The 27278-nt window shown below is 43.5% G+C and overlaps 2 protein-coding genes across 11 annotated transcripts in view; one reads left to right on the forward strand and one right to left on the reverse strand.

Moving 5' to 3' along the window:
• Positions 1-9477: 9477 nt before the first annotated feature.
• On the forward strand, positions 9478-12033 carry LOC110497731 (insulinoma-associated protein 2-like). The gene has a single exon (XM_021574052.2). It carries the CDS (start codon positions 9744-9746, stop codon positions 11397-11399), a length of 1656 nt encoding a protein of 551 aa, XP_021429727.2. The 5' UTR covers positions 9478-9743; the 3' UTR covers positions 11400-12033.
• A 153-nt stretch (positions 12034-12186) lies between these two features.
• Positions 12187-27278, reverse strand: part of ralgapa1 (Ral GTPase activating protein catalytic subunit alpha 1) — a 78551-nt gene continuing 63459 nt past the window's right edge. For 5 of the 10 annotated variants that reach the window (XM_036954705.1, XM_036954708.1, XM_036954704.1 and 2 more), the window contains 2 exons: positions 19259-19383; positions 12187-15940 (listed from right to left, as the gene is read on the reverse strand). In XM_036954705.1, coding sequence (XP_036810600.1) covers positions 15789-15940; positions 19259-19383 — 277 coding nt within the window. In that variant the 3' untranslated portion in view covers positions 12187-15788. Of the gene's footprint in view, positions 17524-19258; positions 19384-27278 lie in introns of all 10 variants that reach the window. The other 5 variants (XR_005037706.1, XM_036954706.1, XM_036954707.1 and 2 more) reach the window with 5 other exon arrangements.

Raw genomic sequence — 27278 nt, forward strand, 5'->3', positions numbered from 1 at the left:
CAAGACAAGAGTTTCTGAAACACTGAGCAAAGGCCGAGAGCAGACAAGAATGGTGACTCATAGTTAATACTAGTGAATTACTGAATCAAAATACAAAGCAAATTGTACAGTCGTGATGAGTGTGCTGCCTTGTCAAACATTAACCCAATACAACCCAATGCAAAACAATAAAGTGTGTTAATGAAATGGATGACTGTGTATTTTGTGTGAACTTTGTCTTTACAGCTTGCATTGCTTTCTGATATAATTGTGGCATGTTAACAACAGTGACCAAACATTTTCATACCATCAGCTCTCAAGTCAGACATGGAATAAGTGGAAATGCTTCATTTTCTTAATTAAACTTTATTTTAACAGGGAGGACATATTGAGACCTAGGTCTCTTTTCAAATGTTTCCTGTATAATACAACATACATATGCACATTATAACCAAAATATATACAGTGCCTTGCGAAAGTATTTGGCCCCCTTGAACTTTGCGACCTTTTGCCACATTTCAGGCTTCAAACATAAAGATATAAAACTGTATTTTTTCGTGAAGAATCAACAACAAGTGGGACACAATCATGAAGTGGAACGACATTTATTGGATATTTCAAACTTTTTTAACAAATCAAAAACTGAAAAATTGGGCGTGCAAAATTATTCAGCCCCTTTACTTTCAGTGCAGCAAACTCTCTCCAGAAGATCTCTGAATGATCCAATGTTGACCTAAATGACTAATGATGATAAATACAATCCACCTGTGTGTAATCAAGTCTCCGTATAAATGCACCTGCACTGTGATAGTCTCAGAGGTCCGTTAAAAGCGCAGAGAGCATCATGAAGAACAAGGAACACACCAGGCAGGTCCGAGATACTGTTGTGAAGAAGTTTAAAGCCGGATTTGGATACAAAAAGATTTCCCAAGCTTTAAACATCCCAAGGAGCACTGTGCAAGCGATAATATTGAAATGGAAGGAGTATCAGACCACTGCAAATCTACCAAGACCTGGCCGTCCCTCTAAACTTTCAGCTCAAACAAGGAGAAGACTGATCAGAGATGCAGCCAAGAGGCCCATGATCACTCTGGATGAACTGCAGAGATCTACAGCTGAGGTGGGAGACTCTGTCCATAGGACAACAATCAGTCGTAAATTGCACAAATCTGGCCTTTATGGAAGAGTGGCAAGAAGAAAGCCATTTCTTAAAGATATCCATAAAAAGTGTCGTTTAAAGTTTGCCACAAGCCACCTGGGAGACACACCAAACATGTGGAAGAAGGTGCTCTGGTCAGATGAAACCAAAATTGACATTTTTGGCAACAATGCAAAACGTTATGTTTGGCGTAAAAGCAACACAGCTGAACACACCATCCCCACTGTCAAACATGGTGGTGGCAGCATCATGGTTTGGGCCTGCTTTTCTTCAGCAGGGACAGGGAAGATGGTTAAAATTGATGGGAAGATGGATGGAGCCAAATACAGGACCATTCTGGAAGAAAACCTGATGGAGTCTGCAAAAGACCTGAGACTGGGACGGAGATTTGTCTTCCAACAAGACAATGATCCAAAACATAAAGCAACATCTACAATGGAATGGTTCAAAAATAAACATATCCAGGTGTTAGAATGGCCAAGTCAAAGTCCAGACCTGAATCCAATCGAGAATCTGTGGAAAGAACTGAAAACTGCTGTTCACAAATGCTCTCCATCCAACCTCACTGAGCTCGAGCTGTTTTGCAAGGAGGAATGGGAAAAAATTTCAGTCTCTCGATGTGCAAAACTGATAGCGACTTACAGCTGTAATCGCAGCAAAAGGTGGCGCTACAAAGTATTAACTTAAGGGGGCTGAATAATTTTGCACGCCCAATTTTTCAGTTTTTGATTTGTTAAAAAAGTTTGAAATATCCAATAAATGTCGTTCCACTTCATGATTGTGTCCCACTTGTTGTTGGTTTTCTTCCAGAATGGTCCTGTATTTGGCTCCATCCATCTTCCCATCAATTTTAACCATCTTCCCTGTCCCTGCTGAAGAAAAGCAGGCCCAAACCATGATGCTGCCACCACCATGTTTGACAGTGGGGATGGTGTGTTCAGCTGTGTTGCTTTTACGCCAAACATAACGGTTTGCATTGTTGCCAAAAAGTTCAATTTTGGTTTCATCTGACCAGAGCACCTTCTTCCACATGTTTGGTGTGTCTCCCAGGTGGCTTGTGGCAAACTTTAACCGACACTTTTTATGGATATCTTTAAGAAATGGCTTTCTTCTTGCCACTCTTCCATAAAGGCCAGATTTGTGCAATATACGACTGATTGTTGTCCTATGGACAGCATCTCCCACCTCAGCTGTAGATCTCTGCAGTTCATCCAGAGTGATCATGGGCCTCTTGGCTGCATCTCTGATCAGTCTTCTCCTTGTATGAGCTGAAAGTTTAGAGGGATGGCCAGGTCTTGGTAGATTTGCAGTGGTCTGATACTCCTTCCATTTCAATATTATCGCTTGCACAGTGCTCCTTGGGATGTTTAAAGCTTGGGAAATCTTTTTGTATCCAAATCCGGCTTTAAACTTCTTCACAACAGTATCTCGGACCTGCCTGGTGTGTTCCTTGTTCTTCATGATGCTCTCTGCGCTTTTAACGGACCTCTGAGACTATCACAGTGCAGGTGCATTTATACGGAGACTTGATTACACACAGGTGGATTGTATTTATCATCATTAGTCATTTAGGTCAACATTGGATCATTCAGAGATCCTCACTGAACTTCTGGAGAGAGTTTGCTGCACTGAAAGTAAAGGGGCTGAATAATTTTGCACGCCCAATTTTTCATTTGTTAAAAAAGTTTGAAATATACAATAAATGTCATTCCACTTCATGATTGTGTCCCACTTGTTGTTGATTCTTCACAAAAAAATACAGTTTTATATCTTTATGTTTGAAGCCTGAAATGTGGCAAAAGGTCGCAAAGTTAAAGGGGGCCGAATACTTTCGCAAGGCACTGTACAGTGCCTTCAGAAAGTATTCACACTCCTTGACTTTGTCCAAACTTTGTGTTACAAAGTGGGATGATAATGGATTTAATTTTCATTTTTTGTCAATGATCTATGCACAATACTCTAATAAGTCAAAGTGGGAGAGAAATTCTAATGTAAAAAATGGATGAATAATAACCCATACAGTGGGTGGTTTAAACCATACAATTGATTACATACAGTGGGGCAAAAAAGTATTTATTCAGCCACCAATTGTGCAAGTTATCCAACTTAAAAAGATGAGAGAGGCCTGTAATTGTCATCATAGGTACACTTCAACTATGACAGACAAAATGAGGAAAAAAAATCCAGAAAATCACATTGTAGGATTTTTAATGAATTTATTTGCAAATTATGGTGGAAATTAAGTATTTGGTCAATAACAAAAGTTTATCTCAATACTTTGTTATATACCCTTTGTTGGCAATGACAGAGGTCAAACGTTTTCTGTAAGTCTTCACAAGGTTTTCACACACTGTTGCTGGTATTTTGGCCCATTCCCCCATGCAGATCTCCTCTAGAGCAGTGATGTTTTGGGGCTGTTGCTGGGCAACACGGACTTTCAACTCCCTCCAAAGATGTTCTATGGGGTTGAGATATGGAGACTGGCTAGGCCATTCCAGGACCTTGAAATGCTTCTTACGAAGCCACTCCTTTGTTTCCCGGGCGGTGTGTTTGGGATCATTGTCATGCTGAAAGACCCAGCCACGTTTCATCTTCAATGCCCTTGCTGATGGAAGGAGGTTTTCACTCAAAATCTCACGATACATGGCCCCATTCATTCTTTCCTTTACATGGATCAGTCGTCCTGGTCCCTTTGCAGAAAAACAGCCCCGAAGCATGATGTTTCCACCCCCATGCTTCACAGTAGGTATGGTGTTCTTTGGATGCAACTCAGCATTCTTTGCCCTCCAAACACGACGAGTTGAGTTTTTCCCAAAAAGTTATATTTTGGTTTCATCTGACCATATGACATTCTCTCAATCTTCTTCTGGATCATCCAAATGCTCTCTAGCAAATTTCAGACGGGCCTGGACATATACTGGCTTAAGCAGGGGGACACGTCTGGCACTGCAGGACTATCCCTGGCGGCGTAGTGTGTTACTGATGGTAGGCTTTGTTACTTTGGTCCCAGCTCTCTGCAGGTCATTCACTAGGTCCCCCCGTGTGGTTCTGGGATTTTTGCTCACCGTTCTTGTGATCATTTTGACCCCACGGGGTGAGATCTTGCGCGGAGCCCCAGATGGAGGGAGATTATCAGTGGTCTTATATGTCTTCCCTTTCCTAATAATTGCTCCCACAGTTGATTTCTTCAAACCAAGCTGCTTATCTATTGCAGATTCAGTCTTCCCAGCCTGGTGCAGGTCTACAATTTTGTTTCTGGTGTCCTTTGACAGCTCTTTGGTCTTGGCCATAGTGGAGTTTGGAGTATGACTGTTTGAGGTTGTGGACAGGTGTCTTTTATACTGATAACAAGTTCAAACAGGTGCCATTAATATAGGTAACGAGTGGAGGACAGAGGAGCCTCTTAAAGAAGAAGTTACAGGTCTGTGAGAGCCAGAAATCTTGCTTGTTTGTAGGTGACCAAATACTTAATTTCCACCATAATTTGCAAATAAATTCATTAAAAATCCTACAATGTGATTTTCTGGATTTTTTTTCTCATTTTGTCTGTCATAGTTGAAATGTACCCATGATGAAAATTACAGGCCTCTCTCATCTTTTAAAGTCGGAGAACTTGCACAATTGGTGGCTGACTAAATACTTTTTTGCCCCACTGTAAGTATTCAACTCCCTAAATCACATTTAGCGACCATTACAGCTGTGAGTCTTTCTGGGTAAGTCTCTAAGCTTTCCACACCTGGATTGTGCAAAGTTTTCCCATTCTTCTTTAAGCTCTATCAAATTGGTTGTTCATCATTGCTGAAGAAACATTTTCAGGTCTTCAAATAGATTTTCAAGCAGATTTGAGTCAAATCTGTAACTCGGCCATTTAGGAACATTCACGGTCTTCTTGGTAAGCAACTCCAGTGTAGATTTGCTGAAAGGTGAATTAATCTTGCAGTGTCTGGTGGAAAGCAGACTGAACCAGGTTTTCCTCTAGGCTATTGCCTGTGCTTAGCTCCATTCTGTTTATTTTTTTATTCTGAAACACTCCACAGTCCTTAATGATTACAAGCATACCCATAACATGATGTAGCCACCACTATGGTCAAAAATATGGAGAGTGGTACTCAGTAATGTGTTGTATTGGATTTGCTCCAAACATAACACTTTGCATTAAGGATAAAAAGTGAATTGCTTTACCACATTTTTTTTTATTGCAAACATGATGCATGTTTTGGAATATTTGTATTCTGTACAGGCTTCCTTCTTTTCCCTCTGTCAAGTAGGTTAGAATTGTGGCGTAACTAAAATGTTGTTGATCCATCCTCAGTTTAATGGCTACGATAGGAGAAAACTATGTAACTGGTTAAAAGTCACAAATGGGCTCATGGTGAAATCCCTGAGTGGTTTCCTTACTCTCCGGCAACTGAGTTAGGAAGAACACCTGTACAGTTGAAGTCTGAAGTTTACATACACCTTAGCCAAATACATTTAAACTCAGTTTTTCAGAAGTTTACATATACTAAGTTGACTGTGCCTTTAAACAGCTTGGAAATTCCAGAAAATTATGTCATGGCTTTATAAGCTTCTGATAGGCTAATTAACATAATTTGAGTCAATTGGAGGTGTACCTGTGGATGTATTTCAAGGCCTACCTTCAAACTCAGTGCTTCTTTGCATGACATCATGGGAAAATGGTCCCACCATGTCAAGTGAACAAATAATCTGTTTGCATTTATAAACTCCTACCGAAATGTTATTTATTTTTTTAATGTTTTTTTTTTTATCACAGCTGTCGTCATTTTTTTTTTTTTTTTTACAGGTATGACTGTACTCGCATTAAAAAAAACTGTGGATGGAAACATGGTTTACGTCTCAGCTTGGCAACCCTTTAAGCCCAATGATGCGTTTTTACAACACTTACCTCTCTAGCTGTAGCTCAGAATGTTTGTTTCTCCATCTCTTCATCCATCTCTTTAAGTCATGTACTTGGCATGGATGGCTTACAACATATGCTTGTGTAGGGGACCAATGTGGTGTCAGACAAGTGGACAGGTTCTAATGTTTCAGAGGCTACTGATGCCACAATAATCATATTGACACACAACAAATATTACTAAGAGATACATCTGGGTCAGAAGAGATGCACTATGTAGTGTTTGACATAATTTTTTAGTTTAGGACCTGTACGGAATGCAGTTTAGGACAAATGCAACCGTGGGTCACACAGGGTTAAAGGCAGTCTGAAAACACCTGATTTGGATACATGTGATGTATTGGGTTGAAACGATATCACTAGCTACACAACAGCAACATCCCAGTTCAAGCACAGCACAAGAAACATAAGAATCTGACATTCTGAAATAAAGTGAAAAATGTAACCTACATGCACTAATTTGAGCACGAACTAATCACAAGGCACCAGAAGATGGCGACAGAGGACAGACATATTCCTTTAGTTCATGAAGAAGAAAAAAAGCCTATGCATGTTCTGAAGACTTTGATTTACCAGTCGACCTTTACAGCAGTAGGCCTATATTATTCTAGCTAGGTAGGACTGCATGTAGACAGAGATAAATAATGTAATCATGAAAAGAAAGAAAGAACGAAAGATGTTTCCATTTAAGTCATAAACAAGGTTGTCCATGTCTTCTTTCTAGCGGGCTGGGCAGAACATGAGTGCTAATTAAGAACAATCAAAAATGTAATTACTGAGCAATCTGTCGGTCAGGGAGCTGCCAAATCTTGCAGGGCTGAAGCTGAGGCTGGAGCTGTCCGTCTCCCGCGGTGCTGAAACACCACCGCACCACGCACTAACAAGAGAGCCGACCCTGAATCCAACACACACACTTAAACATCATATAATGCTTAGTAGTACGAGGTCCCCAACATCGATTAAATAAAAACAAAGAGCATAAGAAAAAAATGCATATTATTATAAGGACTAAGCGATTATAGGCCACTGTGACCACATGCCAGGCTGTAGTCCAGGCTGTAGTCCAGTAATACTTTAAAACGGATGAAAAAGAAAAATCAATAAATTCATTTTCAGCAGTCTGTGGGATTAGAGGAAGGCATTGATCACACAGATGACATCTCAATAATCTGACATCGGGGCTAATCTTGTCAAAGCCGTAAGTCTATCTAGCAAGAAGAAACGTTCAAAAATCCGGCCAAGGTCGAAACAAATGTTGTTTACATTTTGACAATGAAAAATATTTCAAAAGTTCAATTTCTGAACGAAGTAGCATAGGCCTATGAGTGCCATGAACAAATAGTGTTGTAAATGTTTCCCTAATGTTGATTAGATTTATTTCATTAAACAGGACGTAGGCTATGCATGACATAGCCTGCTAAAATAGACTAGAATAAATAATGCAAGCGTAGGCCCACAATTAAAATATATTAGATGTTTTTAATACTACTTGGTGCAAAGCCTAATTGTGATTTCTACTGAATTCGCATCGGATGTTATAACACTCTGTACAGGGACACCTCTTAATTCCCCAGGTGGCCCTTGTCAAGCGCACGTCAAAAGGAAGTGCCGGTTCTCACGCTCATCCGCTTTGATTAATTTCCAGGGACGCCCCCTAACCACGAACCAACTCGGCACAACATATTGTAAACCACCAGGGCCAGAGCGATACGCTCCCCCGGGATAAAAATGTATTTGCTTCTCTGATCTCTTATCTGCGTTCCCAGCTTCGCAACGAGGGCAGGAGAAACGTAAATGCCCTCTTTCCCGCTGGCAGGTTATCGGTGGGTTGGGTCTCCGCCACCAATTATCTTCTCTTGTCAGTGCCGTGAGCATCACTACTTCTGCAGCGGAGATAGCGCGTTGGTCTCACTAGGGAAAACGGACACGGAGATATTCTGTTAGATATCTGATAGATCCCATCGATAACGCAACAAAGAGAGAACAGATAGGGTGCTACGTCCCTAATGAAAAAAGCAATGGCACATCTCATTATCTTATGACCTTAACTGATAAAATAGCCTACAGGTTTATATAGGCTGGTTCTGAATGCTGACAAATTAGGATGGCCATCTGTAAAAGCACAGTAGACCTAAAGGCTGAATAAATGAACATGAAGGACAGGCCTATCGATAAACGTAGGTATACTTACCATCTTAGGCACTACCTAGGCTATATCATTCTGATAAGGGGATCTGTTTGAATCAAAACCATCTGCATTCAGGCGACAGATTAAAAGGTGTGGAGAGATAACATCTGTGTTTTATTGTTGATAGGCCTAATTGGGCTCCTCCAATCCGTGTCACTGTACCCAGTTTTAATGACAGTTGGTAAAATCACGCACACATGTAAAACATGAAGATGTCTGTCAAGGAGACGTACATAGGCTACTCAAGGGGAGCATTCGTAAATCTAATGGATGTTTCTGTAACATTGTTGGCTTAGGTTAGGTCCTACTAATGGCTGTTGAAAGATTGCATCTGGAAGAGCTGCCTCTCAATTTAAACGGCTTAATCGCGCGGTTTACATTCGTTACTGCGCGCACAGCTTGCAGCCCCACAAAACAAATGAGAAAGCAGGTAAAGTGCATCAAATGGACAGATTAAGACAACAGACTTTTCATAAATGCTATAAATTACGCGGCATGCCAACAGAACAGAAAACCAAAACAATCATGTCATCTTAATTGCTAGTCGCTTATCAACAGCAGGATAATTCAAATCCGAATAAAGAATTCCCAGAAAGGTTAGGCGCGTGAGGAAGCAGATCATTCATTCATTACGCACTTTGCTTGGAGAGAGGGAGTCACTCTATTATAATCAACATGATTTAGGAAATAACGACCTATCCTTGTTGTATTTGTGGCATAATATTAATATTAGTCATATGCAATGACATTATTAGGATTAAATAAAAATGTTATGGGCTATTTTTTATTTTTTGTCATTTTCAACAAATATTTGATCAAATTCTGGAGGTCAGTCTGCTTTTTCTTGCATTTGATTAGTTTATTAAATACATGCTGTCCATAAAGGACATTAATTAATGTATTTGCATAAACTTGACTGTCTACGAGATAGGATCTAGTATTACGCATCTCGATATCACAGAGAAAACATTGAAAAATCACAAAACATATCGTAATTGCATGGTCAGTTTTATAAATTGTTATACATTACTATTGTCAATGTAATATGGATAGCGTAACATTTAAGGTTTTAGGACATCTTCTGATTCGATCTTGCAAATCGTGAATCACTAGACAAGTTGTAACGTTATTGATGGGTTATTAAGGAGAACATGGAAAACCAATGGGATGATAAAAGGTTAAGTGTGTAACTGATTTATAATAATCCACTCCACATTAGTAATGCCTTTGTAACTGGATAGTCTCTTAAACGCTCGAGCGTCGCCCACTCCACTGTCCGTGCTGATTGGACAGGGCTTGGCCACAAACAGTGACTTCACAAAAAAACAGAAGGCGACCCCAAAGATAAAAAACAAGCCACGCTCATCGATGTGGCAGTGTCCTCCGTCCCTTTCACCGGTCAGTAGTCACCTCGCCTATCAGAAAGCGACCGCGAGCGCTCCTTCACGAGTAACGGCACTTCAAAGTTGACCCAGGAACCGTTCCGTTCCGGCGTTAAGATGCCCAGAGGATTTTTAGTGAAGAGGAGTAAACGCGGCTCAGCGGCTTCTTACAGAACTCGTAATGACAACGAACTGCCAAAAGTGGACATGCCTGTGCATACACCGGAGGAGCGAACTGGGGTGCCAAATGCGTGCCCAATTGTGCCGTTATCCGAGGATGGTACATTTGGAGAGCCATGGACCAGCGACCCGGCTGAAGCGGATCAGGTTCAGCTGCCGGAGAGCGCAGGCAAGGTGGAGATCAGGGAGGACTTTGGGAAATACCCCCTACACTATCCCCTCACTGAACCGGACCATGACGGGTCTCCTGGCCGGGCTGACCTCTCCTATAGCCCGATAAAACCAGTTGGCACCGAGCTGGAAAAATCTTTCTTCGACCGGTGTATGAGTTCACCAACCGTGACAGAGACGTTCCCGATGAGCACGCCCGTGTCCTCAATAGAGAGACTTCTACTAAATCACGCGCCCTTTGGACACTCTGATATGAAATTCGACCCACCTGTGCACCTCTACCCATCTCTCCATCATGCTATGAAACGCACGTACATGGAGCCGGAGCGAAAGACCAAGCCAACATCCAAAAAGCCTAAAGTGATTAGGAAGCTCAGTTTAGAGGATGAAATCTCCACCTCACCAGTGCTTGGGCTGAGAATTAAGAAGGAGACCCCTGAATTTAAAGCAGCAACAGCATCTTCTGGTAATAAGAAACCGTTGGGAGAATTCATCTGCCAGCTCTGCAAAGAGGAATATCCTGACCCTTTCTCCCTCGCGCAACACAAGTGCTCCAGGATTGTGCGCATAGAGTACCGCTGTCCCGAGTGCGACAAAGTTTTCAGCTGTCCTGCCAACCTGGCCTCTCATCGCAGGTGGCATAAGCCTCGTCCTGTTACCAACGGAGAGGCACAGAGCGCAAAAAAGTCACAACCAGAGGCACAGTTGCACGAGAGGACATCCGTGGAAGGGAAAGAGAATGCGAGCGAGTTGAGAGTTAACAATCAGCACCACGTCTCTCCGGACAGCTCCATTTGTCAGCGGTCCATCACGGTGGACAGCTCCCACAGACAAGAGCAGCTACTCAGAAGGGCACAGGAGAGCCCGCCGCCCTTCGACCCGCGCTACCGGGTCACAGAGAAAAGCATTGACCTGCACATCAGAGCGGGTGACAGCTCAAGCACAATGCATTGTCCGGAGACTGACGTTGCCTCTCCCTTCTTACAGAACTCCGTGACAGTTGAGGAGATTTACGAATGTCGCTATTGCAGCAAGAAGTTCCGAAGACAAGCGTATCTGAGGAAACATCTTGCGGCGCACGAGACAATAAAAGTCTCGCCCTATAACCAGATAGAGAGTGGGCAAATCACGTTTCCCTGTCACTTGTGCGGTGCCCATTTCCCATCCGCTGAAATTCGGGACAAGCACAGAGTTTGGCATGCAATGAGAGACGACATTCTAATGAATCCAGGGAAGAGTGCGGGTAGACCAGAATTAATAAGACCAGACCTCACACAGGGAGATCAACAGATATTCACCTGTAAGCACTGCCCCTCTACCTTCTTCAGTTCTCCTGGGCTCACGAGGCATATCAACAAGTCTCACCCTACAGAGAACCGGCAGGTGATGCTGCTACAGATGGCAGTCCGGCCCGGCTGCTAGTAGCCTAGTCTACTGTAACACTGTAACCCATGAGCAACAAGTGGATTCATTCATTACTACATATGAAAGTATGAATGCGTTTTCTTTGTACTACATGTGATTGTATTGTAACTTATTATACTACCTGATCAGGTCAAAAACATTAGCCTATTTTCATCACAAGATAGTATTTTTTTGTTTGTTGCAATGACAGATGAGCCTACAGCCCACTAGGACCACATTTTAACACTTGCTTTTGGCCTATATTCACTAATGTACATTATTGATTGATTTACAGTGTAATGATTGTTGAAACATTTAACAGTGAAAATGGGTATATAAAATGTTTTAAATAGTCAAGAGCTGTCATTTTAAGCATGTAATGAAGAGGTTGATCTTGTGAATGGGCCATCTGAAGTGTACCAGACCTCACCACCTTTATGTTAATGTAGTTCCTATGGAAATTGAATGTGCTTGTTCAGTATAGTTGTGGAATTGATTTCTAAACCAGCAAGGCTATCAAGATGTATTTTCCTACAGAAAATCAAGCTTACCTGTTAGAGTATAAAACTGTTTTAGTGAGTTTAAAAGTGTATTTATTCTATAAAATGTAATTGCTCAATAAATTCCTTCATGGCGACGATGGTTACAATTACATTGTATTTTGATATGTAGCCTAGTGAACATGGAAAAAAAAAAAAAAACTTACTTTGATTGTCAATAAACACAAGTCTGTGTGCATACTAATGATGGCTACTATACAGTATTTGATGAGATTTTCACAAGAGCTATTCCAATAACAAGCAGGTGGTAAGAATACTTTTTATTGTCAAATTCCATTGCACACCCACTCTCTTTCTGGACAGCCATTACAAACGTATAGATAGATACAAGTATGCCAATACCATTTCATTTTGTGTGATTGTGTGTGCGCGTGTGTGTAGATGTTATACCAACACATGCAGTTAGTAGGCTTACTGGCATCATGCAGTATTTGGTCAGTAGTAACATACAGTATAACTCCATAAATGAGCAAGTCATTTTTTAAAAAACTTTACAGTATGTACACGTTTCAGTCCGGTCTGAGTGTAGGGAGAGAGCAAACCAATCTTATCCAATCTCCTCAGCTTTAAGTAAGGATGCAGCATGATTTCCTCACTCTCTCTGGCAAGTTTTTATTTCTCATCCTTGGTCATCTTATAATAATAATAACTATCGGAACGGACTTCAAGCTCATATATTCAAACGTAACACAAAAATAACATGAATTTGACCTTAGACATGGCAGCAGTTTTTAAAAGATATTACAACCAAAAAGGTCCAAAAAAGGTATTTACAATCCCTTTCCTCTCTAGCAGAGAACCTATAGCTGAAAGCAAATAACGATAAAGTATAACAAAAAATAATAGCAGAATTCAAAGATAAAAATGCAGTGTTTGCTCTGTTAGTGTGTCGTAAAGTTGGACACAGTTGGCAACTGGAGTGACAAAGGGGTGGGTCGTTCTTGAATTGCAGTGGGATTTGCCTCCCTTGCCTTCGCAACCACGAAACACACTTTAAAATGACAAAAAGTTACACATCATACATGTTTTTTTGTTTATAGGGAACAGTTCATCAATACTAAAACATAATGTAAGTCCTTTATACTGCAAAACGTTATGTTTATGCATTGTTTAAAGTACAAAGGATAAGCTAATGGGCTTTTTCCAGTAGTGATGTAGAGTTGTATTGACATGTTTTGGGGATTTAGTGATCGATTATTTTGAATACTAGATAGTGAACAAAAGTATTTAATAGATTGTATAGATCAGGGATAGGCAACTCCAGTCCTCGGGGGCTGGAGTGCTGTCACACTTTTTCCCCCATCCCTATACCTAACATCTGATTGAACTAATTGCATTCTAAACTGAAGATCATGATTCTTTGATTAATGGAGTTAGGGGTGGGGGCAAAAGTGTGACACCAATCAGGCCCCCGAGGACTGGAGTTGCCCATCCCGGGTATAGATCAATAAAAACAGGCTATTTAAAAATAAACTGTCCATCAGTTTTATGTCATTGGTGTTACCGCCTTGAAAATCACTCATTGCAAAGATATACAACGACCTTGAGCATTCCCTCCAGTGGCAAACTTATCAGGGAGGGGTCTGTATTAAAGAAAATGTTTAGCTAATCACACCCTTTAAGTATGTCATACATTTGAGGATTTCAGTGATAATTTGGTGTTTAAATCCAACAGGTGTTACTCAATTTAAATGAAAGGAAATTACATTGTGAGCAAAATTATTAATCATATCACTTTAGTAAATTATTTATATTTTTAATGACTTTACAAGAAAATCCTCAACCTAAAATGTCTCATCAGTGCTACTACTCCTACGGGTGGCACAATGCTATCATAATGGTAAACATGATTTAAAGTCATTAAGCTGCCATATTAGCTGATTTAGACAGGAAGATGTACCCAAATACATGTAAATAAAAAATATAAAAAATGATTCCCCCCCAAAACGCCATCGGAACTCAAGAACGACCCAGGTACAGGTGTTGTTGGAGAAGCAGGCCAGGGTGGAAGACCACGATGAAGACCTGCTACAATACATGAAGGGGACAGTAGAGGAGTGTTCACGACAAATTGGCTTGCTGTGAAGCCCACCCGCAGAGACCCTAGCGTGAGTTTCAGTAGAACCCAAATAAATAACAGTGGTGTCAAACTCATTTTGCCCCAGGGACGGCATTCGGTCTTCAACGAGGTCCAGAGGGCCACACTGAAAATGTTTTATATTTCCTCAAAGTCCAAATTTGCAAAAAATAGACAACCGTCTTGCTAATTGTTTCGATACTTCCTGACTGTCTAGATTTAATTTAGGTGATTATTGGCGAGCTGGACAGTGAAGAAACGGTATATGGTTGTTTAAGCTCCTATACAGTACATACTGTGTTAATACCAATACTTTACAGGAGGGAATGTCTCCATATCATAGGAGATGGTCCTCTTTCATTTGTGTTGTTGCACAGACAGACACACGAACCTTAACAGCAATGAGCTTTTTCTAGCTGTGGACAAAGCTACAGTACAGTGTTGTATTGGCCAACTTCAGCAGGCAAGCTTTGTGATGATGTCCGAGTCAGAAGACCTCTTATATGAAACACAAGCAGAAGATCTGATCACACATCCAACCGTTGGTCTACGTATCTTAAAGTTAATAGACATCTAGTTTTTTTTTTGTTGGCAGCTATATTCAAATCTGTACACAGACCAGATATGGTCCTCAACACTATACACCTTAAATATGTATTCTCATATATATAATATAGTCATCATAAGTGAAAAAAGGGCTGGTTCAATACAACACATTGTATATGAACAAAAGTAAATCATCAGTAACATTCTTTATCAGGTGAAAAACTACTTTACAATCTCGATTCAAAAAAAAAAAAAATACACGTGACCCTCAAAAGAACTCAGAAAGTCAAACTCAGTCGCACGTTTAGCGTGAAAACCAAAAACCAAAATGTAAGTGCTTCACTTTAACCAAACAATTTCCATCTCAGAATTCTAGAAACAAACTTTTCCAACTTCAAAACGTTCATCTCATCTTTGAACACTGGCTGACATTGCTTCAGTCCAAGCATAAAGAAAGTGACAACTCCTGTATATACAGAATATAATACAAATATATATATAAATTTGTCTCACGGTGGACACAGTGACCAAATATGACAAATTAGCTTCTTACTTTGTGTTTCTTTGTTTTTTCTTAGAAACTCTTACAATCCCTTTCCTAGTGGGTGCAGAGTCAGGTGCCCAGAGAGCAGGGAGGACAGGATATTAGCCACTCTGCTCAGCTACAACAGCAGAGAAAGACCACACTATAGTTCATCATCTCAGTCTAATATCAAGTGATTTCAACCATCAACAATGCTACTTACAATGAACACACATCTCTCATGTTGCCTTTATGCTTTCTGTACAAAACCAAACCGATGCTGCTTCTTTTATATATCTAAGTATATTATATTTTGTGTAAAGTTTGAGGTGGTAGTGAGCATAGTTAGCTAACCTTGCCCAGGGGACTTGTTTATTCTGTTGGAGGCCCTGCTACCACAAGCTGAGTCCTGGGTGCCCCTGGGCTGGCCCCTGAGGGTCTGGCTCTGTTGAAGGCCTTATCCTGCATCTTGGAAGGGTGGTGCAGTAGGGTTGATGCTGATTCTGACCCTGCAGGGCAGGCGTGTCCATGTCCATATAGTGGGGGTACATAACATGCGATGCAGCGCTGTTAGCAGGTAAAGGCTGGTAGTTGCAGTGCAGTCCTTTGCTATACAGTACAGAGAGTCAGTCGGTTTGTCTGAAGGCTGTGACCTCATGCAGGGCGTTGCATGGAGGACGATCAGCGGAGGGAAAGTCCGATCAGGTCTTATTGGCCGAGCCGGAGGAGCGTCGGAGCTTCATGGACATGCGGCTCTTGCTAGTACGAGGGGACATTGGCGAGGCTAACTGGTCGGCCCCGTCTAGCTGCAGTGCTGCTGGACTTTCTCCCTCCTGACTCTCGAGGCATGAGCCTTTGGAAGGAGAGAGAGGGAGGGATGAAGGATAGGGGAAGAAACAGAGGGAGGGAAGGAGAGCACAGATATTAGAGTCCCCTGCCCAGCCAACCCACTACATTCAATAATAAAACAGCAATGCTGAAGGCCCCCCCCCCCCCAATACTACTGGATCTTACTCCTCCAGTCTACACCCTGCCTTTCTGAGGTTAGTCCCCAGCTCATATTAGCCTTAGTCTAAGGAAAGCGAGGGGAAAGTCAGTACATGCACTTCAATTTCTACTATAGTGGTAGAGGTGTTACATCTCTTTGAAAATCATTGTTTTGACTTGTGTTTTAGTGACTGTATTATACAGAGAATACAGTTAGCTCTTTTTTAACCGTGATGAATCAAAGCATCAATGTGCATGAAATGAATCCAAACAACTATGGTGGTAATATTAAAACACAGGGATATGACACCTAGACCGTCAGAGAACAATGCACAGGACACTAAAGAAGATGGAAACAGGTTAAGAAGGAACAAGAAAAAAGGTACTTTGCCGTGTTCATGTTTCAGCGTACCATTCACAGCTAGCATGAAAGACCTTCCGTTTCAAGCCTTTGCCCTTTACCTTGCCGAGCCCAATGTTTTCTAGTGGAGTTTTGGGAAGGAGCAGAAATATCAAGCTCTCTTTGGTGGGGAAGATGAAGAGAAGCCACAAAGCCACAGGGGAGAGAGAGGGGAGGAGAATAAAGTAGAAGAGGAGACAACAGGACAAAGGAGGTCAGTAGAGGTGAATTGGAAAATGGGTAAGGAGAGGAAAAGGGAAGAGGAAGTAATGAAGCAGTTTGAAGGAGTAGGCAGGGAAGGAGCGGTACAGCGGGGTAGAGCAAGCAAGGAAAGGATTGGAAAAACGCAAAAAGAAGAAGACAAAGACCACAGGAGAGAGAAAAGATAAGAGGTGTGAGCAGAGGGGGAATCAATAGAAGGTGCACAGAGAACAAAGACAGCAGAAGCACCACCTAAACATCATCACACACACACACACGTTTGACTGGCGCATTAATGCAATGATTACACTTACTTACCAACGTTTATGCTGTTTAAATATTGATCTTCAGGGCCAGCCATCTTCAATGGCTACATAACGTGTGTGCGTCTGTCAGTCCATGAGTAAAGAGAGCAACTGTACTGTGCTCTGACTGGGCTCATAAAACAGACTTGACTGCCTAACATTTACTGAACACATGTAAAGAGGTAAAGAAGCAGAGCTCCAGTAAATTCATGCTCAGGAACACACAGAGGAAGATGGTGGTTAGAATCAAACACAGGATTGAGAGTGGGAGTGATGAGGAACAGAGGACAACACGAGAAAAGGCCTGTTATGGTGGAAGCATGCAAGGTCTGAGGTTCAACGTTAAAGTTAAGACACTCATCTGACAACATGATGGAGAAGAAACAAGAAACGGGGAACGATTGAAATCAGCAGATTTGGTCAGTGGAGAGAGAGAGTGACAGATAGGTATGGGTGCTCATAACATTGTTACACGTGAATCAGAAGGGAGCGGGGGTTTCAAGGAGTCTTACCTTTAGATATACACAAGTGATAGATTATGATCTAAAGGGGGAAACAAAGGAAAATAAAACAAAAAAATAAAAATGGAAAAAAGGGGAAAAAAAATAAAACAGAAACAAAACAGAAATATGATCATTTGGGGTTAAGAGGAACAGAGTCCATCGTGGACTGGTGTTATCAACACAAAGGCAAGAATTAAGGCAAGGTTTTAGGGCTGAAAGATACTCATCACATTCTGTACTAGGAGGCTAATGTTTGCTGAAGCACAGGTCAATGACATAATTACATTACCATAATATTATTGGGGTATTTTTCAGCCACAAAACATGCTTATGTTTCTCACTGTGCGGAACAAAAACCATGTACAATACACATGCATCTTTTTACAAATGAAAGGGTCACAAATTCAAACTGTCAAAAAGCAACGTCATGGACAGATTGAAAATCTTTAGGGATTTTTGAAAAAAATTCTAGATTGTATTTATTTTACTCTCTTAATGTAAGCTACTGCTTTTAATAAGCACACACCTTCTTACATCTGCGACTAACATTAGAAAGAAGAGGACAGAGAGAACTGCTCTGTGTCACAGTAGAATGCCCTCCTTTAAGATTGGATATAAGGACAAGTCTTCCGGGTGACTGACCCTTTCATTTCCGGCATGCATGTGATGTAGCCTGTCGCCACAGAGCAGAGACAATGAAGCTGGAGAGATAATCAATGTGATGTAGCCTGTTGCCACAGAGAAGAGACAATGAAGCTGGAGAGAGAATCAATGTGATGTAGCCTGTCGCCACAGAGCAGAGACAATGATGCTGGAGAGAGAATCAATGTGATGTAGCCTGTCGCCACAGAGCAGAGACGATGAAGCTGGAGAGAGAATCAATGTGATGTTGGACCATGAGACCAGGTGTGTCAGCCAAACAAGCCCAGGTCCTGGCAGAGCACTTATCACTCCATGAGGGGCCCTAACTGGGGAGGGAGAGAGGGCACTACACTATGGAGGGGAGTGTGAGACGTGGCTAACTGCTCCATATGCGTGTGTGTGTGTGTGTGTGTGGGGGGGGGGGTCTATCCAGGGGAAACACAGTGTGCATTGTTACAAGAATACAGAAAGAAACAACAGGTGCATCGACAGAACTAGTTAAGGTTATTGCAGTAAGTGAAGGAGGTTTTCAACGCCAATACCTCCTAACTCGTAACTACACAGAAGAATTTGCTGATAATTTCTCAAACAGGCCAAACTTCTCTACTGCTAACTGACACTACAAGAGTACTTAAGTAAAAACACTTTAGTATGTATATTTTTCACAACTTTTACTTCACTACCTTCCTAAAAAAGATTGTACTTTTTACTCCATACATTTTCCCTGACAACCAAAAGTACTCGTTACATTTTGAATGCTTAGCAGGACAGGAAAATGGTACAATTCACACACTTGTAAATTATGTCTGAGTGTTGGAGAGTGTCCCTGCTATCCGTACAATAAAAATAAAAATAAAACACGGAAATGATGCTGTCTGGTTCGCTTAATATACGTAATCAGAAATTATTTATACTTTCACTTCTGATGCTTAAGCATATTCAAAACCAAATACTTTAAGACTTTTATTCAAGTAGTATTTTACTGGGTGACTCACTTTTACTTCAGTCATTTTCTAGTAAGGTATCTTTACTTTTACTGCAGTATGACATTTGGGTACTTTTTCCACCACTGGTTGCAGTATATGAAAGATGGACTGTGATGGGCTACAGACCGAGTAGAGAGTGTGTCATACCTGGGTCTGAGAGGTGGTGGTGGTAGGGGGCGGGGCAGAAGACCCTCGCTGCATAGTCCTCGAAGGTGGTTGGCTCCAGGTGGTGCTGGACGATGGTCTCCAGGTAACGGGCTCTCTCCTCGTAGCTGGTCCACAGGTCAAGGGTGAAATGTCATTCAGTATGGAAGACATTAGGGCACAGGACCTCTCTCTCTCAAAAGGGTGGTACAATCTTATAGAAAATGTGAAACTGACCAGGAGGAAAAAATAAGGAGGTTGGCAATAATGCCCTTCGGGACTGCATTACCTGCGCAGCATTGTACCCACATACTTATTCGACAGAGTTGTGATCAAATCTTCCCCTCTCTACCAGTGTGTGTGAACCAAATAAGTCTCCCTAATCAGACTCTCGGGTCATAATGACAACCATCCACTGCTATTAGAAGCTCCTAGGTAAAAAGAGACGAAAGACACAACCATCTCCATCCAACACAAATTATCAAAAGTGTGTTAGGAACCCAACATCGGCTTTTCAATATCATGACATTTGGCAACAGTGGCCTTTTTACTGTCTCTATTATCCAGTTAGGTAAAAATGATGATATTCTGTTAATGGATAGGATTGGATTAGTTAGGATGTTGCATATGGCTTTCCCACATGAATATGGCAGGCAGAGGGGCTAGAGAGAAGTGGAGAGAGAGGGAGATAAAGACAACCAGAGAGAAAGAGAGAACATGGGAGAGAGAGCATGTGACAGAGAGAGACAGAAAGGGTGAGGACCCTCTCCTGCTGGAGTGAGGAAGGGGAGAGGATATTTTGGGAGCAGCCGAGTGTTTCACTGCGCAGGGTGAGGAGCCACCTGGCAAACGCTGACACAAGGAACAGCAGCAAAACATTGTTAAACGGTAACACACACACAGTTTGACGTCTAACATGGTAAAGTGTGATAGGCTGCACAGCAGGGGGAGGACAGCACTCCAGTGGATCTGCCACCTGCCTTTCCCAGAACCCCACTTCCTGCTCACAGTTAAAGCTATCAAAGATGCCGCTCAGGGCTGTGAGAAGGCCTTGGAGCAGGGTGTGTGTTCTGTGTGAGTGCCTGTGTGTGTGTGTCACAATAGAATAGGAACAAGTTAATGCAGCCAGCAGCCACCAGATGAGACGTCAACACCTCACCTCTTCATGCCACTTAAGAGAGAAAGAAGCCCCACACGGCTCCAACACAACACGTCACTCTGCACCAGGGCACACAAACACGGAGGAAAACAACACAACCAATCACCACTCTGGATGGATGTCTGAGATGGAGGGAAAAGGCAGATTCTGCAACACAGTGCTTCATCAAGTCAACAGGTTTTCTACAGTTTACCTGCTCCAATGAAATGAAAAACAGTGTGTGTGTGTGTGTCAATTGGGTCTTGACATCAGTGCATCATCCTTCATTCAACGACACCCAGGCAGGTTACTGTATGAAGTACGTTCCAACCCAGTAGCAGAGCCTGTGTTTAGTATCAGTACTGTACATAACCCTCATTCACTGCACACACGTTACAGTGTGAAGTGCTGCGTTGGGGGACCTGTATGTAGCTAGCCCAACATGCATCGTCAGACAACAGTAGCTGTGGCTGACCTCAGTTTTGAGAAGAGGAGCGAGCCATAGAAGCGCCACTGCTGCGTTATTTAATGGTAATCATTTCAGCCTCCTTGTCTCCTCTTCGCCTGTCCCTGCTCTGCGTGTGTCCGCCAACTCACCCTGGTGTTGCGTCACTAATGCCACCCTGTCACCACGACAACTAATCCTCTGCACTGTTGACTTGGAGATGCTCTTTTGTGTCTTCAAAAAAAAAAAAAACGAGGTGAAGAGAAAAACAGATTTTTGCATTACACATCTTTCAACCATCAAACATGCCCTGGCCGCCTACAAATATACTGTAATTGAATTTGATGGGCATTACTTTTAACAGCTTGTTAAAGAAGAAAAGTGTCTTTAGAGAATGTGCATGGTTCTCTCTCCAGCCTTCCAGTCTCTCGAGAGGGGAGTGGAGCAGGAGAGGAGAGAGTGGGAAAAGAAAGGGGGCTTTTGTGTATCACCAGAAACTCATTTTCCCTGTGGATGAAAGGCAAAAAGGCAACAAGGGAAAAATGCACCTGGCTTCTCCCCCCCCTCCTACCGAGCTTGTCATTGTCACCGCGCTCAACTCCCGGCTCTCGGAGGAAAGAGGACAAATTGCCAGTGAAGAGACACCAGAAGCGAGCTTGTTAGCACATTATCAGTGGTGGAGAGTGTGTGTGTGCGTGCGTGGAGGAGGCTGTGTGTGTGTGTGGGGGGGGGGGCGTGGTGGGCTACAGGAACAGTTCCCTGGCGTTGTGTTAATTCAGCACACAGAACATGCTGCTGCTGATAGCCTCCAAATTGATCACTTTTTGTTGTTGTTGTTGTGCCCTGCCTCCCTCCCCCTCTGTTATGAAGGAGTGAGTGTGCCAGGAGGAGGAGAGAGCTGCCAGCCTCCCCAGAGCACTGTGTTGCTCTAAACAAGCTGCTGCTCTCCTCTCCGCTCCATTTGGAGATTCAGGCCAAGAGCGTCGGTCTCTCCACTGAGCAGAGCAGAGCAGCACTCCAATCACTGACCTGCTACAGAGAGAACTCAGGCCCATCATTGACCTGCTACACAGAGAGAACTCAGGCTCATCACTGACCTGCTACACAGAGCGAACTCAGGCTCATCACTGACCTGCTACACAGAGCAAACTCAGGCCCATCACTGACCTGCTACACAGAGAGAACTCAGGCCCATCACTGACCTGCTACACAGAGATAACTCAGGCTCATCACTGACCTGCTACACAGAGAGAACTCAGGCCCATCCCTGACCTGCTACACAGAGAGAACTCAGGCTCATCACTGACCTGCTACACAGAGCGAACTCAGGCTCATCACTGACCTGCTACACAGAGCAAACTCAGGCCCATCACTGACCTGCTACACAGAGAGAACTCAGGCCCATCACTGACCTGCTACACAGAGAGAACTCAGGCCCATCACTGACCTGCTACACAGAGATAACTCAGGCTCATCACTGACCTGCTACACAGAGAGAACTCAGGCCCATCCCTGACCTGCTACACAGAGAGAACTCAGGCTCATCACTGACCTGCTACACAGAGAGAACTCAGGCCCATCACTGACCTGCTACAAACCTCAGAGCTCACACACAATGACAATTGAACATGAAAAAAAGAAGAAGAATCCAAAACACACACTTCATCTGTAAAAAAGAAGAGGAGGAGTCGGGAGAATTGACCCATCAGTTAATGCAGACAATACGCATGAGCTGTACAGAGGGCACATATCAGATGTTCGTGCCCAATGAGTCAAATAGCTAACATTGAATTGTTTTAACGCGGCACTATTCCAAACCGCATGGACCCGAGAGGGGAGAGGTGTACGCCTAGCTAGGGGACAGAACTGACACCTACAGGGTGTCAGACACACACCAGCTGAGAGAGGATTTTTTAAATTGTACACTTGCTCATTCCTCTTCTCACACCACATCTAGCTCTATTATTTTAACCTAGCAGTCCTCAGCGGGGTGTTGCACTGCTGGCATCTTCAGAAAGAAAATGCATGCAGAATGTGGAGAGCCCACTGCTCTATTGTGAGACGAGAGCATAGCTACAGAGAGAGAGAGGACACATTTCCCAATGTCTCAGTGACTGTCCCTCTACACTGCCTCAATACAGCTCTGCAATGTGCCAGCCAGGCCACTGGGGCCCCACTAGAATAGAAGAGAGACAATATGGACATGATCATCAACCCAGTTTAGAACGCACATTACATTCAACATCGACTAACAATTAGGCTCATTGACTGAAGCATCCCGAACAGTAAAACGGCCCAACAATAGGGTTTTGGTGAAGGTCGGGGTTAATGACACTACATTTCCTCTGGGCTCTGGTCAAAAGTAGTGTACTATATAGGGTATGCCATTTTGGACGTAGCTCCGGTACTTTGAAATAACCACAGACACCTGCGTGACTAGCGTTAGTCATCGGACCAGCGACTACAAGAATCCTAGGACTCCAATGCTTATCTCACAGCACGAGAATTATCAAATTGAATGATGGTAAAAAATGATAATATGGGGTAGCAGAAATGGGCCCAACATCAGTGATTCTGACTGGCAGCGTTCGATTAGCTACCTGCTTCATTCTGCGCTACAGGGCAACGGTAGAGAGAACAGAGCAGAAGAAAAAAACACATCAATAATTTAATTTAAGGACTTTTACAGACTATGATTACAGAAATCTGTGTGTGCCCTGAAGTGCAGGGTAATCGGTTTATTCCCCCATCTGATGGCTGTGATATCGAAGCCCTAACAGTGATTTTATTACTGGGAGGAGGACGGAGGGAGCTGCGGCTGGCTGCCATAGCTCTCCTTGTCATTACAGCCAATGCACCCCTCGCTCCACCCCCAGCCACCAGATGAGAGGAGAGATAGCCCAGCTAATGCTTCTCCGCCTGGGGCCACACAGACATAGATCTGGGGCCCTCTGGAGTCAGATCCACTCCTATTAATCTCCTACCAAACCCAATTGGAGGCCTGGCCTGCCTGTGAAATATTGCTTGCGGACCTGACCCGCAGCCCTGATTTATCTGTCGCCCGTTCTGCCCCTCTCTCTCCCCCCCGTCCGATGGTGAGACGGTGCTCACTGCTCGCACAGTGTGCCTGCTGACGCAAATTCAACGATTATGTAACATTTAAGGGCACAGAGGGAGTGTTAATGTTATCCCGGGCATGAACAAATGCATATACACGCACAAACCTGGAAATTATGATTCATGAATTGCAGAAAGCGGGGCAGTTTACATGCTTTTCTGTCAACCCCCCCCCCCCCCGGACTGTGCTCTGTATGTAGGAGAATCAGTTATATATCGTTTTATACAGCCAATACATGTATATATTCTATTCATTTGAACTGTACAGCCACAGATCAGATGATACATTTCATTATTATAGTGCAGTTCTCTATTGGTTTAAAAACACATTCCTAAAGGATACAACAGTGAGGACTCAACAGCGTCACGTTAACCTTTTGAATTATTTTTGTTGTTTGGGTTTGAAAGAAACTAAGAGGAGATGTGTGCTCTTAAAAAGCCAGTCTTTATAATGATATAGGACAGTCAGCTCTATAGTAGCAACAACAGCTACTGGGTGAAGACTGGTTCTGTTCTGATGTGGTTCTAGTGTGTTTATCCAGGCAGCTGGTGGTCTTGGGCCTAGATGGGTCACAGGTAGTTTGCATTGATTCAGGCTGTGGGCTACCAGTCAGACAGCTCATCTACGAGCATACAGCATGCAACTGACCCGTGGCCAACACACACACACACACACACACACACACACACACACACACACACACACCTCATCTCGGCGCCTGTAGCCAACCTGCGGCGAATCCTAAACACCTTGTCAGAGAGCCCGCTCTCCACATCCGTGCCTCCCAGCCCCCCGAGGGGTTAGCTTGTTTACCCACTTTCCCCAACAAGGAGGGGGGGCTGAAAGAACAAACCTTCTTATAAAAACAATCCCCATTATGCCTCTAGCTTATGTGTGAGCACAGTTCTGATGCTGAGGCACGAAAGAGACAACACAACAACATAGCTGGAAAACCAGAAAATGATTAACTAGGAGATAAAACAACAAGGTTGAAGACGTTCCATAAACACTGACTGATATCAACTGTATAAATAGTACGGCATTAAGAAAATAATTATGCATAGGAAAATAATAATGTGCTCATGGATGCATCTTGATATATAATTTCACATTAGAATGCAATTAGATCGATAACCAGATCTACTTCTTATCTAAATTCAATTGGCTGACAATGTACGAGAGAGCACGGTAGTCGAGAGATATATTTGAATTAGTGTACAGATTATGTTGTCTGTGCTAAATTAATAAATAAGTAGATTTCCATGCAGCCAGAGTCATCATCAGCATCACAGAGGTCAGGAGGACAGAGCAGCTAGGGTCAAAGCCAGTCAGAAAATAAACAAAATCGGAGAAGAGGAGTGGGAGAAAGCGATTAGTTGTGACCCTGCCTATGTTTCTTTATTTACTCCCCCCTTTTATACTTCGACAGGAAACAATTAGCGAGTAGCTAACCCCCTCCCCCCATCACACACACAGTCCAGCAGGCCGCAGTGCTACTGGGACACAATGGGGCCCATTGTGGGAGCTAGCTGTGTGTGGCTGCGCTGCTCGTTAGGCGTTTGGCTGGGCCTGGTTGTGTGTGGGGGAGAGTGAAGGGACAAAAGGAGCCCAAGCCCAAAGCTTTCATCAGCTCGGTTGCCTTTGGAAAAGGCAGAGTCAGAGCAAAAGGAGGAAGGCACTGACCCAACGCTCCCTCTATCCCACCACTATCACGATCCACCATATGCTGACCCCAGCAGCAGGGCAGTGATTGCTGCCAATCAGAAGCCAGTGTGTGTGTGTGTGTGTGTGGCTGTCCCTACCGCCATACTCTCACTGGCTCGCACACAAACCACTGGACTGGCAGGGCCAATGGGGAAGCCGCTTAGCAACTCTCCTCTCTCCCCTCCTCCTCCACAACCAACATTGTCTCCCCGGCTACACAATCGGCCACTGACAGATGGAAGATGGCCGTGGCTCACACAGTTAAATTTTAGTCTGCCTTCCAAACAGCTTGACAGTCCCCTATTCTCCTAAACACACATACCAGATAGGCAAAAACAGAGGGAGACCAGAGGCTGTGTTGTTGAACGTTATCAAGGGGCCTTACCTCGGACAGACCACATGGTCCACTGGCTGTAGAGGTGGTCTAGAGGGGAGATGGTCGAGCCCCTGGCCCTACGGCCAGAGAGGTCAACCTAGCTCTAATCACACCCAAACATTCAAAAAACTAACCAACCAGCATGGTCACGCGGTTTGCCGCGCCGCTCAGGCATATGGTTAACTTATCCTGTGCAATGCGAGCTAACAACTTTCCAAGCCGGTACGCTAAAAGCATTTTATTGCACTGCCCCCAAACACACTGGGAGGGAGTGCATTTGTGTGTGTGTGAGACTGCCACAGAACAGATCTCCAAACTGGCTGTTTGAATGACCCTTGGATTACTCTTAGCGATGTAGCAACAAAAGCCTGATATCTGCGATAGGATAGAGGCCTGGGTTATGCTGCCTGTGTTACCCTGAGCCTCTCTCTGGCTGTGTTTGCCCAGCAGCTCCATGACGTGCCATGATTCGCAGCGCTGCCTGACGCCAGGTACTGTAGCAGCTATCTGCTATTTGAGTCCACCAGACATTAAGACCAGCAGCAGAGAAAGGGGGCCATTTTTTCCCTTCCAAGCACTGATTTCACAGTCATGGCAAATGAGGGATCAGTGAGTGGAGGCAGATGGACGAGCCCCGGGGCCAAGAGCATGAACTGAAACTTAGTGTGGAGGAGAGCGGGGTCGACGGGCACGTGCAGGAGGAGGGGAGAAGAGGCAGAGGAGAGAGAGAGAAAAAAAGAGGTAAAGGGATAGATGGCGGACAGAGAGTGTTCGCAACATCTAAAACCACAACTCAAACAAAAAGGCAGGCTTCATCGCCTGGCGCTGCTCCGTTCAGTAAAAGGTACGCAGAGGACGAAGAGGAGAAGAATAAGAGGAGAAAAGGCTCTTTTGATGTGGTTTCACAAAGCAAGGCGGTCGGCAGGCGGGCAGCCTCTGGAGGAGATAAAGAACCCAGTGTTCTCCTTTATGAACAGGATCACTTAGCCGCTCCGGGGTTGGGCACCGCTGCACTCCAGGGGGATTGTGGGGGAACTAACCTACGTCACACCATCACTACCAGCTCCAGTTTGCTGCTGTAACGCAGTTTGACCTGATTTCGAGTCCACTCACAGAGATCATACATTATTAAATAGGGACTCAATATGTAATTCTATGAGTCCACTATTCAATAGTATATCAGTCGAGTCTTCAATTTCCAATCCGCGGCACCCTGTTTCCTAATCGAAAAAGGAAAATGAC

This window comes from Oncorhynchus mykiss, chromosome 19, assembly GCF_013265735.2.
Source record: "Oncorhynchus mykiss isolate Arlee chromosome 19, USDA_OmykA_1.1, whole genome shotgun sequence".
Taxonomy (NCBI): Eukaryota; Metazoa; Chordata; class Actinopteri; order Salmoniformes; family Salmonidae; genus Oncorhynchus; species Oncorhynchus mykiss.

Excerpts from the sequence above, each read along its gene's own strand:
- LOC110497731 (XM_021574052.2), top strand. The coding sequence starts at position 9,744 with ATGCCCAGAGGATTTTTAGTGAAGAGGAGTAAACGCGGCTCAGCGGCT.